This window comes from Argiope bruennichi, chromosome 6, assembly GCF_947563725.1.
Source record: "Argiope bruennichi chromosome 6, qqArgBrue1.1, whole genome shotgun sequence".
Classification (NCBI taxonomy): Eukaryota; Metazoa; Arthropoda; class Arachnida; order Araneae; family Araneidae; genus Argiope; species Argiope bruennichi.
Genome location: NC_079156.1, coordinates 42,931,196 through 42,948,210, shown reverse-complemented (window position 1 = coordinate 42,948,210; position 17,015 = coordinate 42,931,196). Strand labels below are relative to the sequence as shown.

Genomic DNA, 17,015 nt, shown 5'->3' with positions numbered 1-17,015 from the left:
ATTTCTATCAGGAATTATAACAATTTCATCCTTGAAAAGTACTTAAAGTTAATACACATTTTGAACTTGAACGCTTATTGACATATGTATCTCACAACATCATACTAATAAATAACTATATTCCACAATCAGCATCTTAATAACTTATTCATATTTTCTGCAAGCTCTCTTCTCTTGTAAAATTCCAAACATGTCTTACTTAAAAGTTATTGAATCAGACATATTCTGTAATTAAAATACCTTTCTGTCTTATTCCAGCGCTGCTAACATTAATAAGTCAATGAACTTTTGAGCTGCGTTCTTATTTTGCTTCATCGGCAACTTCAAAAACAATGATAACTTTTATACGCAACAGATTGAGTAGAATTATATTACCACCAATGCTTTCAATCGAATTTAAATTTAGAGGAGCGGTTCTTCCAAGTATTACATCGAACTTCTGAAGAATAACCGAACGGCGTAACCGATACCAAAATAAACAGTTTACACTGACACTGAAACAGTATGCCCTCTGTTTATTGTTTCGCTCGCATAGAAACTATGTTTCCGACACCTACTCGCGGCACCTTCATTAAAATAAAAATTACATTTGTGTGGGGAGGAGGAGAAAAAAAACGACTATGTTCCTCACAAGTGAAAGCCGGAAGTGGATGTTAAGAAAGAAAAACTACCACTAACAATAAAGAAAAGCGCCACGCCTCGCTGCTGATATTGCTCCAGATAACAAACCAAACAAACACATTTTTTCCACAAAATCCAACGAAAACGTCTCATCTCCCAACCTTTTTTTTTGCCCCCCGACTTCTTCCAATCCCACCCGCTGGAAGCACGGGGAAACTCGAGAACCCCGCTGCAGGTGATCGCGAGCGACTCAAAACGCAGAAAAACTGTGCTTGGTGGGCGGGTCAAACTTCACCCACCCGTCCCCATATATGTCGATGAGTTGCCTTTCGACTTAAATCCCAGTGGCTGAGACCTTATGAGCCCAAGTGTTTCGTGTGCAAAGCGGTAGAAAACGCAGTGTCGGGTCCGATTCGAATCCCTGGCTTTTTCTCATTCCCCAGTTTGTTCTCAGTGCATTGTAGACTTGTGCTAGCAACAGTCAAGAGCAGCTCCAGTGGGAGTAACTTCAGTTGGTTACTTTTTTTCTTTGTCCAAGTTTCCTGCTCAATACAAAAGGTGAATATCTATCTATCTGCCTCTCTTTACTTACTGGTGTGTTTTCGTTGCTTTTAGTTCTGATTACAGGATTATTTTTTGTTTAAGTCGTTTTATTTGAATTTCACTTTAAACTGAATTGGGAGATTAAGAGTTTAAAGAAGATGGAATACTGCAGGATAGCAAATTTGTTCCTGGAGTTAACATAGAATTACTAAATCAGTGTTCTGACTTCCCGAGATTGGCTAAATTGATAAAAGTTAAATTTGATGAATTATTTTGCATGAACATGAAGTTAATAAGCAATTTGCATTTGCTACGAGTTTCCCTCTTCTAGTCAGTTACCAAATTTTTTTAACTTCAAAATATTGCATGCAATTTAATTTATTTTCTCATTTCATGAAATTGTAGTATTTGAAATTTGACCTGAATAAACTGAGTAACTTTTACTTTTATCCTCTATAATATATGTCCTGGTATGTTAGATTTTAAGGAAAAGAAAAGATTACAACTTTATCAAGAAGTTTCTCAGCTTGTTAACAATTTCGGTGTGTTGCTTAAACTGTAAAAGCGCTGATACTTTTTATTTTATTTTACAGTGATAATGGGTATTTCTTATTTAAACATTTTTTAATTCCTAGTTCCAATTCTGAAGTGTTTAGATATGATATTGAATTATACATTGATTTTCATATTTAAATTAATGAAAGAAATCATAAATTATCTCTAATTAAAAATAATTGTATTATTAATTTTTTTCTATATTTTCGATAATATGCTTCCATTATTAATATCAGATACTGAACTTAGAAAAATTAATTACTATATTTTTTTAAAATGAAATTTAAATAAAAGTTACCTTTTAGTAATCATTATTAGTGCAGTAGAATTGTCAAAAATCATTTTTAGAATTATTACCAAGTGGCTAATTCACCCCACTTAACTACATAATAACAGGTTCAATCTTTATTTTTATTAATGAAAAATTTCTGTATTTTCCCCCCTAAAAATATTAACTTTGAATTTAACTTAAATTCAAAAAAAAAAAAAAAAAATCCCTTTTTTGTCCACTTTGCATGAACTTTAAAACTGTTTCTGTTGCAATGATACAAATTTTGCAGAAAAGCAAGCGTACAGGAAGCCCGTGCTAGACAGCGAGAATTGGAAGAAATACAATAGATTTAAAACGAGTTAAAACTGGGTTATTTTAAATTAAATTTGTTGTGTTAAATTGTACAAAATTTATATTTATCTCTAACTCGTGTGTTATAGAATATAAGGGAAAATAATCTTGCCTTTTAAACATTTACGAAGATTCCGATATTATATGTTTTTGGCCTTCGTTAATACAAAAGCAAAATAATATAAGATTTTGAAAGAATTCAATGATATAAAGTAGTTATAAATACTGACATTTTATTTTATTAAACTTAAGAACGTATTATATTTTTCGTATTACATATGGATTTTAAAATTAGTCGCATTCACAGAAGATGAGAGAAGGGATTTCACTGTTATGAGTTTTATTTTATTCAAAACTTTTATAATATACAATGCCTTTTCAAAAATTATTCTAACCGAGAATTTTTAATAAAAATTAATAAATTTAATATTTTCAACTATGCATTTAAGTTCAGAGTCTTCATAAGAACATTATTAAAGTATGAGCTTTTCAAATATAACTATGAAATGCAATTGTTATGTTTAATGTATAAGAAGTTTATGATGTAATAAAAATATTTTTATAACTTAACATTCTTTATATTAGATGAGAATTTGAAACTGAATCTTGGGAAAATCAAATGATTAAGCATTATTATTATTAAATTACAGCAAACATATCTTCTTGGAAAAAATATATTTAAATAATATTATATCTGTATTAGATAAAAAAATTAATCTATACTTTTGTTTTATGGTTAAAAAAAGAAATAGTTCAACTATATCTTATTTATACAATCAACATAAACTGAATTTCACATTCTAATTGTTTAAGGACATAGAGTTTCTTTATAAATATAAATGCAATATGCAGTTGCAAATTTGAAAATACACTTCTATATTTATTCTTCTCAGCTAATATAAAAAAAACAGATACTTTTGTGTACATTAAATATTTTTGTGATCAATATTACTGTGACATATTTCTATCATTTTTTGAACAATTTTATTATTTTTTATTTCTGTTCGGAAACATATAGATACGCTGCAAGGCATTCTCATTTCCGTTTAAAATCATTCCAGTTAATACCGAATTTATTATAATTTTTTATATAATGCAGAAAAAAATATAGAAAAGAAAGGTAAAAAATATAGTATAAAAAGTTTATTGTTCTTTTTACAACATTGATCAAATTAAAATAATTGTTGTGTTAATGGCAAATGTTTATTATTAATGAATGGAAAATTCAACATCTTTTCTTACATTGAAATTACATTACATTTCGTAAATAGCCATTAATATAATCGAATAAATAATTAAGAATGATAGAATTTCATTTCTTTCACATGAAATAAAAAGGTTAATATTTGAAGTTTAAAAATAATAAAATATTTTTGATTATAAATTTATTGCATGAAATTCTAACTGGAATTAAAAGCTGCATGGCTTTATAGTAAAAACGATTCCTATTTATAATAGTATACATTATAAGTTTATAAAATACATCTATTGATAATTACTTATCTTTTCAGTTTGAGTTTAATGACTTAGGAAAACGGAATCTCAGTTAATTTTATAAGGTATTTCGACAACATAATCATTCAACCACCAAACAGAGCTACTGTCTTTTATCTGCTATAAATAACCTCTCCAGTGGGTACTAACTCTCATTTCAAACACCATCACAATCACTTAGCGCCTAATGACTGACAGGTTATGCAACAAATTCGCGAGAAAAAGAAGGGGGCCATCACAATGAGAAGAACAGATGAGGGTTTTTTCTGAAATCGTCTGCCAAAAAGATAAAATCTCTTGCTCATTGCTTATTTAAAGAGTTGCGTAGAAATAAGGTTGGATTCCTTTCAAGCGGGGGTTGAAGAATATTATTTCGAACAGAAAGGTTTAATAATAGAATGACTTTGAACTCCCACCGGGCGAATGAGACTTTGTTTTTGTTGATGCTGAAAGCAATCTGAATGATTCATACAAGGCAATCTTTGTGAAAATATATCTCTATTACTAAACAATTAGGAAATGACAAATTGAGTTTATAAATTACTTTTTAAACCTTATAAGGAAATGAATAAAAGATTAATAAAATATCATTTAAATAATTCTTTAATAGAAATATTTATTAAAAATATCTATAATGGAAACCTCGCCTCTTCTAAATCAAAAGGCTTCTTTGACTATACGATCCGAGAGAATACTGATGACTTTTTTATAAAAAAAAAAGGCTTTAAAAGATATTTTCTGAATTTTATACATTTTTTTTAATTTATCGAAATAAATTAAAGTTTTGCATAATTTGTAGAATATTTTTATAAACATTTCTTTTAGCTTCTTTAGGAAAGAATTTGCTTTGGTTTTAATTCTTCGACATTAATCTTTATCTTGAATATAATACATATATATAGTCAAAATTTGTGAGATAAGATTGCATTAAAGTATATGCCTTCTTAAATCTAATAGAAGAAATTTATACGCTCTATTATCGAATTTATTGGTTTTGAACAATAAAGCGAATTTATTCATTTTGAGTAGTCAGCTACATCATTATCAATTCAAATATTGATTTTAAGCAAAACCACTTTGTCTTTCATTGAGGAGTTTCATCCAACTTAAATGGAAAACATTGCTTTCACTAAGGTAATCTAACTGAATGAAGAAAATTTATAAAGTAGTTAAATCAAATATATGAGGAATAGAATGCAGATTCTTAACTGTATTCAGGTTATCATTATATTGAATCGAGATTATATTTGGAAGATATAAATTTATATCAAATAACAATAAATTATTGTAAAATAAATCTTCTACTTAATATTTTAATTAAAATTGTGAAAAACATTGATTTTTTTATAATTAGTTTAGATTTATAATTAAATTTAAAACACGTGAACTTAAAAAACTTTGACTGTCAAAATTTATTATCCTCAAATTCTGACTTCAATGTTATTATTCCTATAATTCCCTATAACTTTATTCTCTTATTTATAATTTTTGATTAATTTTATAATGATATTATAAATTTTTAAGGAGAGTTTAGATTGTAGCTAAATACACAGATTGTAGAATTAAACCAGTTAATGGAAAACAAAATTAATACTTAAGCTCTATTTAATTTCGGAATTAGAACTATTTTGTTCAAAATTCAAACAATAAACTTAGCAAAACTATAAATGTATACATTTTGAATCAGTAAGTTAAAATTTCGAATCACAAATGTATAAAAATAAATTTGACTTACAACTTTCAGTAATTTTCCTCCTGTCAAAGAAGTAAGTCCTGTCTAAAAGAAATTGCTTTCAATCTTGTTTACCCACAACGACTACAGTATGCCAAATAAGCAACAATAAAACTTAAGATTTACTACTTTAAACTTTTTTTAACTAGAAGGGTTGGAAACTGTCCAAATGGAATGAAATTCGCTCTACTGAATTGTGGAAAAGGCATTTTTAATCCTAAATTTATGCTTACACATTTTTTTTTTATATAAATTGCAGGGTTTTTTATTTTTTTTTATTTTGCTGTTATTTAAAATATGAGAGTTATATTTTAGAAAATTTAGCTAATTAAAAATTTTTTTGCTTTAAAGTTTTTCCTTTGTATATATGTTCTTTTTGTAAACATATTCATTTTTCTCTTCTAAGATTGAAAAAAGAAATGTCTTAAAATATTTATTTTCATAGTGATTTTTTAGAAAATTTCTCAATTTCATAAAATAAGAAAAACCAGTTTACTTTTTATAGAGCTTTTTTGCAAATATCTTTAAATATAATAATATTCTTATCGAAGCTACATTACAGGTTAGAAAAAAATAACATATCAGTAAATAGTCAAATATTTAAAATAATTTATCAAGTAATTTAGTTTCGCTTAATTTCATCCATGATAATTCATTTGCTTTCTCGTTATTTTCTTTTGCAGAATCATTTTCTCATACTTTTATCGATTTTTTTTCAAATGAAGCATGTAAGAAATATAAAAAAGCTACAAGCATTATCTTAAAAATTATTTTCTTTTACTCAGATATTTTTTTAAATTGCAACGGTGTGGAATTTTTCCACACAATATTTAAAACTCTTAGTCTGGTTTCGAATAGTGCTTTTTAATTAAGAATTCGAGTTAAATTAAACTGAAATAAGTTCCGGGTTTGAAATAGATCAACTAAAAATTTATATTAAATTGATATTGAATTTAGTTTGAAAAAAAGTAAAATTTAAAAGCTGATGTTTTCCAAAAATATGATGTATTATTAATAATTTAGCAACTATTTTTTCTAATTACCATTTATTTTTTGTAATTTTTTAGTGATACGTTTTTTTATAATTAATTTAATTTTGCTAGTGTTTAATTTTGCTAGAATTTAAATTTAAGCTAGTTAACAATATTTGAAAAGCATAGTAATTATAATAATAATTTTATTTGCTAATGCGTATAAATTTAACTTCTTAATTAATGAAACAAAGATGTTAAATGAAATTGAAACTGTTCTAGAAATAATTTTTGGCTTGTGTACCCCCAAGAAAAAACTAAAACCGAAAAGAAGAAAAAAAAAAATGAGAGTTAAAAAATCCCCGAAAAAAAGAAAACAACGATGGTCCCTATGCTGCCAAATCTTTCATCCCACGCGTCTGTTTCCCGGGAAGTCACGTGATACTCCCTAGCCACCCACGGCAGCCAATTATAGACCTTGCTGCATTCCCTAATATGGGCCGCCCCGAAAAAAGTTTTCTGGAAACATCAACTTCCTTTCAGTTTGAGAGTTGATACCACGTTCTTAGGATAGTTTGAACCTTGCGTGTAGAGTTATATTTTCTTTCGTGCATTTGATAGTTAGCTGCTTAAGCAGTTTCATTTTCCTTCATTTGAAGGGTTAGCGGTAGGTTATCGCTTATGACGTGTTGTATTAAGAGGCAATAAGTAGTTCCTTATGACGCACTGCTTTATTTTTTAAGTGTTATAAAACAAGGAAGCTGCGCAGTTATAATTAAGAACATCAATTAATGTGAAATATTATCGATGAGTGCAAATTGCTTTTCTAAAACATTTAATTTTTTTTTTAATTTTAAAAAGTTTGTAGTGGTTTCCTATCATTAAAAATACTTTCACATATTTACAGTAAATATTACTTGGGATATTTTACTTATAATGCACGGACTTAATAAAAAGCAATTTATGTATTCAAATTGTCTTGATTTTAGAATAAACATCCAGATGTACACAGTTAAAAACCCTAATTCACATAAAGCACTAGGACAATTTATAAGCAATTAATCTCTCATGAGGTTTCAGGATCAAGTCAGAAACAATTTGTTGCAGACGTTTTTTCGACAATAGGAACACTGTTTTACAATCTTTCCAAGCTTCGACTATTAACAATTATCGTTAATTTTACTTTTTATTTTGAATTAAAATTAACCCTTATTTCATAAAATAGTTAAAGAGATTTAAAATTACATTTTATTAATTATAGAAGAATTAAAAATATTTTGTGTTGTTCTCAAATTATTAACAATTATTAATTTTGCATTTTATTAGGGATTAAAACTAATTCATATTTCACAAATAATAAAAGAAGTGAAATAAAATGATAAACTGCTTAAAATATGTATTTGGTTATATTGCTTAAAATTTCAAGATACATTTGACAACATATACGACTTAAAAGTTTATATATAACTTAATTAGTTTTTTTCTTACCAGTGATAAGTAAAGATAGTAAATGGCAAAAAGCGATTTATAACTATAAAATTTAATGTCTTTAAAAGAAAAGCATTAATGACAAATTTGTTGCAAGTCAAATAACTATGCATCTTTTAACAAGTATGGGATTATAAAATTTAATCACAGAACAATTGAATTCATCCCTTTTTCAACTTTAGAATTTATTTTCTTCATTACAGAGTAATACAATACTTCTATTTGAATCTGAAGAATAAAGAATGTTTGGAATCGTCCATTGTTTATAAAAAAAAAAAGATTAAGAACTCTCAGCATTCCAGTTTACATGCGAAGTAGACTGAACGGGGTCGAAAACCTTGGATGACTCAATCCAATATAATTAGATCGCCACCCAGATAGACAGACAAACAAACAAACATGTTTGTCTGGCTTCAGATCTTGTAACTTAATTATAAACAGCATCGGAGTTAATTTTAACTCGAATGAATACACACGAGTCATTAGCTTGTTGCTCACTGGTGAGATAAGGATGCTTCATTTATAAATTACTACCGTGATTCTTAAAAGCGGAAATTTAACCTTTTTTTGGAAAAAAGTAAATACATATTATAGGGTATTTAAATTATCACTGGTTTATTCAATCATGTTTATACATTTTTATTAGTTGTTGCCCTTGCTCAAGCTGTTGTCGTTTTAAGACTCAGCTTTCTGCAGTACCTGCAGTATAAGAGTAGATAGCGTCGCATTTAATTTGTTAAATGTACTAAAATAATGCTTAGAAAGCGCGGATCTCGTTTTATTGACTTGTTGTTTATATAATATTTCCATGAAGGAAAAATAAATTTTATGTTTAATAATAGAATAGGTCCTTGGAAAAACTGTTCTGTAATGTGCTCATAACTCTCAACTATCAATGAATATAAAGAGTTTTATTTAATGCACTTAAGAAGGAAAATAAATTTTCATCTAGTTATAATAGATAGCTATTTGTTAATTAATAAAAAAATATCAGTGATAAATTGGTTGTTTAAAAAATTTTTAAAAAAATTTTAGATTTATGGCAATTTGTTTTATTGAGCTAATAAAAATTCTGGTTTTAATTAATTATATAGTTGGAAAGAATTTTGATAGCACTTCTGAATTTGTACAAAGTACAAATTGCACTTCGCGAATTAAAAAAAACAACAACATTGAATGTTTGATAAAATAAAATAAAAAAAAGAGTACAAGATAAAAAGCACATAAATTTTCCCAAAACTTTTCTAAAAGTATATAAAAGGAATGGCTGGTCTAATTTCTTTGTCTAATAATTAATAAAAATAAAATTAGATTGAGAACTATGCCTACACTGTGTTTAAAACAATGCACTTTGTATTTGTAGAGAAAAGTTTTAAGAAAAGGTTGTTTATAGAAGAACGATCTTTTATTTTAAAATTTAAAAAAAGGATTTTATAATTATATTCACTTTCTAGTGATCCTTTAAAGAAGTTTATTTTCTTATAATAAAAGTGCTATTTGAATTAGCATGTAGCTGTATAAAGTGCCCGTCAGCCTTAATCAATTCAAAATCACATGTATCTTATCTAATTGAGATCTATGAGAGCACTAAAGCACTTCAACAAATTTCTTCTTCGAAACAAGAGTTATTTTCTTCTGTAGCCAATGAACAATAGACGCAAAGTTCCGTCTTTTAAAAAAGAACATTCCACCGACAATTCTAGGTCGCCATTTCGTAACGAAAAAATAAACAAAAATGCAGCTAAGTACAAAATGGGAAAGAAATAGCATTCTTTCCACCGTCTGGAACGAAACTGTCGCCGAATATTTACATCTTCCAAGTCGATTCTTCAAAGCCAGGAGGGAGGGTGGAGAAAGAAATAAACTTTGGAAGAGCACTTAAAAAAAGAGGCGCTAAAAATAAAGTTGGCATTCTGAGGTAGATCTTGATGAGTCATCCTCCCCCTCCTAAAATAATATTCCCTCTTTCTTCTTTACAGGTGAAAGATGCCTTTCACACCGGTTGAACATGCCAAATGCCCCAAATGCGGGAAATCCGTCTACGCCGCTGAAGAGATGCTGGCAGCTGGAGAGAAATGGCACAAAACTTGCTTCAAGTGTGGTGAGTATGCTTCAAGAAACGAGTTATACCACAACTTGGATTGAAAGACTAGAATTTTGCACCACAATCACTCATATATGGATAAAAAAGACACTCATATGAATAAATAAAAACTTTGCATCCACTTATACAAGGGAGATAATTTTATCTCATGAGTACTTCGTAATTTTATGAACTTCACACTACACTCGCTCATGTAAATGAATGAAAGAATTGAAAGAAACGCTCATGTAAATGAATGAATAAAATTTCGCATCCGCTTATATCAGAAAGATTTTTATCTCTTAAATACTTCCAGAAATAAAAATTCAATATACATGCATTCACATTAAAAATATATAAAAAAAACTAGATATAGAATTATAGAAATGTAACTGTACCACCATACAGACTAAAGAATAGCTCTTTTTTTATCCCATATAGATTAGAAAAATAAAATCCTGTCATCTTACAGAAAACAAGAGAAAGCAAAATTTAGTATTATCATACATCTGAAGAAAGTGCGAACATTTTCCAACTCGCATAAGTCGAGACGAATACTTAGTTCATTTTTAAATTTTAGACAACTTCTTCACTTCTATATAATATTTTTTCTTAGTTTTACTTATCTACCAAATTGAGTTCTTTTCAAGTGAATTTATTATAACATATTGAACTGGAGTACATATAATAACACGTTAGCACGGATTCATAAGATATCTCAAAACATATAAGCCAGAAAGGATATTTTTCAAAGTCATTCAATAATCAAAACGAGAGAAAAAGAATTTTTTTTTTCAGTTGCTTTGCAACAATTAGAAATAGTTCATTTGATTTTGTAGAATGTTGTACAAACATAATAAAAAAGATTTGGTACTCGCCTCATCAGTTTAATCAATTGAATTGGCTGCCATTTTATTTTAATAGCTTTACAAAAAACTTTTATGTAACCCTTCAGAATATCCTCATTACAATACAAATCACATCCAATGTTTTAAATTTAATTAGAAAGTTTAAAAAAATTAATTGAATTTCTCTTTAAATTTTTTTTAATTCTCTTGCTTGTACATTGAAAGATGTACGTTTTCCACTTTAGGCATGAGAATGTTCTACATGTTTTGAACAAAATAAATTTCATGATGATTGTATTTAATCTAAATTATCATTTCTATCGATTTCTTGATATGTACAGAAATATGAAAAATAAAATATTTAATATTATTACATAGGAGTAATTAATTCATAATGTAGTAGAAATACTGTAAGGAAATTTCAATAATTTATCCTCTATTTTCACGATGCCATTTTTTGATTGCTCGTCCCTTTATTTCGCCTTCATTACTTATCTGATCAAGGTCAGAAGAAGATCAAAGATATTCAAACCACGTAGAATCCTAATGAGAAATATGTTAATGGCCTTACGCATGACTTGCGTACATAATTGTGCAATTAGAAATTTATTATTTAGGTATCCCATGGAGTGAAAAATGGTTTTAATGAAAGCGGGAACGAACTCTGATAGTGATTCATTAACAAAGTTAAAGTAATTATCTTTATGATTTCATCTTATTAATAACCTTACTACCAAAAAAGATCAATTAAAAGGTAGTTTTTCAGAAAACAATTCATTTATCAATCAGTTTTTTTACAAACATTTGTATAAAACTGCTACATTAAAAAATAATTTCTCAATGCATGAAGTTGATGTCGTTCATGATAAGATTTTGAATTTGATTTTAAAACAATGATGCATTATTTGCTTGGATAGACAAGGGAATGGCAAAAAATGACAAATATCTATTCGGAATCCTCAACTTGTCCATATAGGTGACCGTATTTTAGTTTAGTTATATTAATAATCTTTTTAAAGACGGTAGAATTAATTTGGAACTAACCTCGTAATTTTTAACCACGGCCGAATGTGGAGACAGTACCTTGGTTGGCGCCTCCTTTCCAAATGTCTGTACTATGCCGTTTGATCAACGACGCGTGCCAGACCCTTCACGCGATTGATGTTAGTGGAATAGGATTTTGAACGTAGAATCCTCTAGCCCTGAAGCTGAGACGTTTTCGTCAGATCAGTGTAACCTTCTATTGGTAACCAGAGAAAGAAAGTGCAATTGAAAAGATTATTCCATCACAAAGGTGCTTTGTTCGTACGTTTGTGCATAAAAAAATCCTTTTAACATTGATTAAACTCATAATTTGTCAGAAATAATACAAAATAATGCACTAGAAACAACTACTTCGATTATTTGTTTGTCAAATGTAGTAGAGAATACCGAGGCTAAAATTTGAATCAATTTTCGCGACACAATTATACACTAAAAATTATTCTAACGTATTACAGAAAGTAAGCACTTAGATCGTATCCTGGTACTTGTGATGCAAATAAAAACTTCTGGTGCTTTTTTTGTGGCGATAAAAAAATTTCATTTGATATGAAATAATTTTCTTCGTGTAAACCTCACGTATTGCTGTTTGCAATCTAGAATTTTCAATCATAAACTGAAATAATCTCCTCAGGTCTGTTCAAAATTTGGTTATTCAAATAATGTTACAAAATGGAATTACGGAATTACGAATAATGTTTCTTCATATCCATTTAATTGCCATTAAGTGGGATAATCAAACAAATTAAGTTTATTTATTAGTATAGTCTTATTACAATTCCAATAATCAATTAATAATTTCCAATGATCTTCAGGACTGTGCCATAAGAGGTTAGACAGCACCAACGCCACAGAACACGAGAAGGAACTATTCTGCAAACAATGCTATGGCAGGAAATTCGGCCCCAAGGGATATGGCTTCGGTGGTGGAGCTGGCTGCCTCAGCATGGACAAGGGAGAACAATTTGGAAACACGGAATGTTCCATGTCGTAAGTAACTTTTTGATCTTCTCTGAAGTTAGAACCAAACAGAATACTGTTTTATGGGTATGCTCTTTTCATTAAATATATTCTGTGACAGAAAATCACAAAAATGAAGCTAAGGTATAGATATTGATTATTTGTTGGCTCGTGCGAATAATAATAGAACTCTAGTTAGCTAGTTATTTTGATGATAACAAGTTGTATTGAATTTCAATAAATAGGTTTAACCAGAAGCAACGTTTGGAGTTAATGTTTCATAATAGAGAAATCCAACTAGAATTTTTATTTAAGATAATATAGCACGTTTTCTTACACATTATTGACTGGATACATCATATGACCTTTTTTTTCATAACCATATGTTTTTATACGGGAACGCGATATGACGAATTGTGATTGAAAATAATTACCTGGATATTATACACTGGTGCACAAAACTTAAGCAACAGGTGCTTTTTTTGCCATAAATTCACAAGAAATCATCTGGGAGACATGAAATTCAGAAATGAGAGACAATATTCTGTACTTAAAATGATGACGAAAGCATAGTTGCTCAAAAATTAATATAATGCATATAATATGGAATCAAGCTACACGTTACACATGATTGTCTGTCCAAGAGGAAGAATAACAAGCAGATTTCATTAGTGTGGGATATGCTCTCCCCTTACTGCAATGGTTGCTTCGCACCGTCTCTCCATATTCAGCACCAGATTATCCAACAGTTCTTGAGGTAAGAGTGCCCATTCCTCAATAAACATCTGTTTCAGTTGTTGGGTATTTTCCGGAGGATATAATAGTGCTTCAAGGTGTCTCCCCAAAGCATCCCAACATGTTCTAAGGGATTTAAATCAGGAGAAAACTTTGGCCATTCCATTCGAGTGATATCTTCACTATCCAGTAGCTGCTGAACATCAACAGTCCGGTGTGACAGTGCATTGTTATCCATAAAAACGAAATGCTGTCCAATAGTACCTCGGAACAGACGCACATGGGGAAGGGTCACCTCCTTACAATAGCGATCTCAGGTTACAGAACCTCTGTCGAAAACATGGAACTCAGTCCGCCCGTTCAGCATAATGCCTCCCTGACGACAACTCCAGGTCCACCGTAAAGGTCTCTTTCCGTGATGTTACTGAGATGAAGCCGTGTTCCAAACTTCCTCCAAATCAACTAACGTTGAGAATTCGCTTGTGGCACTGAAACGACTCTCATCCATAAAGAGGACACGACTCCATTGATGAGATGTCGAGTTTTTGTGCTCCTTACACCACTCCAAATGGTACAACGGCTAGCTGACTTTCAAAGAAATGTAGCGTTCAGGACGGTAGGAGAATAGGCCACGTTTATGAAGGCGTCTGGCTACAGTAAACCGCGACACTTGTCGCCCTGTTGCTGTACACAGTTGCTGAGCAGTGGCGCTTGCTGACTGATTTTCGCCTACAGGACGATATATCGGTCATCCACTGCAGTTCTTTTCGTAGGGCGGCGACCACCAACCTTTTTAACAACTGTACCTACGTTTTGTAAGGCTTTTCAAGCACGCGAAACGGCACTTTTGTTGATTCCGACCTCTTCAGCAACACTGGTCAAACTGCGGCCCTCCTCCAGGTGATTTCTTCTAGCCATATTTTATGAAAGAACTCACATTTGCAGCGAATGTCTTTAATTGGGCCTTGGTTCTTCCTATCCTTGTAGTCTTGAGCTACCCGAGCCGATGGTACGCGTTTTGCGTACACTCACTTCGCCTATGATGTTTTGCTCCTGACATTTGCATAAACATCACCTTTCTACTGAATCACGTGTTCATTTTACTGATCGCAAAACCCCTTTTCTGCAATTTCAGGGCTACTGCTTAAAATTTATATTGTTGCTTAAGTTTTGCACATCAGTGTATAATTTAATTGCGGCTAAACGACATTTGAATTTGGATTGTAAAATTCTCTGCTGGTGTAAAAACGTTATTTAAATAATTTCAAGTTCGCTTAAATTTTTTCAATTGTGTCATTCGCTTTGTACATTCCATTGATCATTAACGGATGCATATATTTTTAAACTAGCACAACACGTGATAATTATTCTAATGATGTACGTGTCCAAGTGATATCTATTATAATGCTTCAGAACATGATTCTAATGCAGACGATATGAATAAAGAACACAAAAAAAGGACAGAAAAACTTTATGATTAACTGTAACTCTGAAAAGATTCTTGATTTTGGAGTTCAACTTTCATCATTGAAAGCGACATTTTACGAAGGTTAAAATTTACAAAAGCGACTGGCAGGATTATGAATGTACTGAATATAATGTCACAAAATTTAGAGAAGCTGTAAAATTAATTTTTGGAAACAGTCATATTCATACAAGAAATTTTACTTTGTCTCTTTTAAACCGGCAATCTTCGATCAATAATGTGTTAATATAGGGTAATTACAAAATATGCTAAAAACCTTAAAATTTATTTATCAAATAGCCGTTTCTATATTTTTTAAATACATTAATAAAGATTTAATGAAACCACTTGCGTCAATAAATTTCAATGCGAGCACCCTTTATAGCTCAAAATTTGGTAAGACGATATATCAATTCTCGCAAAGTATTATTCAACATTTCAGTTGTCACACCAGACACGGTATCCTAGCTTTGGGTGTATCAATATCTTCAATTGGTGTTGCAACACTCTGTTCTTTATGTAACCACAAAACTAACAATGAATAATATTAGCTGATTTGAAAGAAAATATTGAACCTTTTCCTTTGTTGACATCATTTTGATAACAATTGAACTTAAAATCGCTATCTCTTGATTGGTAGCTTTCAGTCGGATAAAAAAAATAAATTAAGAACACGACTATTCCGTTGCAAAAATTTTACAGTATTATATTCATTGGCTCTTTTCATAACTTTTTTTTTGTATTCATTGTAAGATCTTATGACCACTCTGTATTTCTGTGTGATAGAAAAAAATTCTTAACATAAAAATTCTTCAACATTATTAAAATGCACCTTAATATTTAAAATGTTTTCTCTATAGTTTTTTTTTTTTTTTTACATTTCAATTTTTGAAATGGATTTCTTTTTGTAATTGAAACTTAATCAGCATTTTTTCATTTTAAATATTCTTTAATTTTGGATAATTTTCCAAGTTATATATTTGTTGAATGTAGTTACATTACTTTTGATAGTTAAGTATATTTATTTAATCAAAATATTTTTTCTCATTACAGCAACAAGCCCACTTTGGACCCAACTTACGGTTAAGCTTTCCAACAATAATTATTTATTCTGTATAGAACTCTACCGAGAGATCTGCTCCAATTGTTCCTTCAAACGAAAACAAAAACATACAAACTTGCTTTTAAAACATAAGGACAATTTGTGCTTATTTTCATATTTGCCTTTATATTTTCTTCATTTGTTCAATCTCGCATCGGAATTTTCAAAAATAATTAACGGGAATGTCCAGAAGTCGCCGCATATGAGAATAGTGTGTTGCCAACCGATAAAAATTATAATGATAATAAAAGATCAGACTGCTCAATGTTTGAATTATGTTACAGAATATACTACTGCTCTGTACCTCTGATTATGTTGAAAGCAATAAAATATAATTTCTTACCACTGAGTGATATATTTTGATGAAATCTCTATGCAAACTGGATTGAAATTCATTGTGTTTTTTTTTCATGTGAGAAATTATTTGTTTGAAACAATTTGTCATGATTAGATGACTGCGTATCAAAAATGCTTTATTTTTACCGAATAAGCGTTCCTAATGTTTTTGATATAGAAAATATAGATGCTTAAATATTTCTGCTGAACCGTGTTGTGTTTCTAAAGTTATTTCCATGTTTTCAATAAACTAAAATACATTTTCGAATTATGAGTATTTATTCATTTCAATTAATCTGCTTTATTTTATTAATCAAAGCAAAATTTTATTAGCATTTTAGAAATCAGTTAAACGCAAATTAATTTGTAATAGAGATATAAGGAAGACATTCGGTTTTAATACTATTAGCGACATTAGG

General features: G+C 29.5%; 1 protein-coding gene across 1 annotated transcript; it reads left to right on the top strand.

Annotated features, from left to right (window-relative positions):
* Positions 1–964: 964 nt before the first annotated feature.
* Positions 965–16,609, top strand: LOC129971095 (muscle LIM protein 1-like). The gene is made up of 4 exons (XM_056084571.1): positions 965–1,179; positions 10,006–10,127; positions 12,814–12,988; positions 16,212–16,609. The coding sequence occupies exons 2-4, from the start codon at positions 10,013–10,015 to the stop codon at positions 16,243–16,245; spliced, it is 324 nt and encodes a 107-aa protein (XP_055940546.1). The 5' UTR covers positions 965–1,179; positions 10,006–10,012; the 3' UTR covers positions 16,246–16,609.
* The last annotated feature ends 406 nt before the right edge of the window (positions 16,610–17,015 follow it).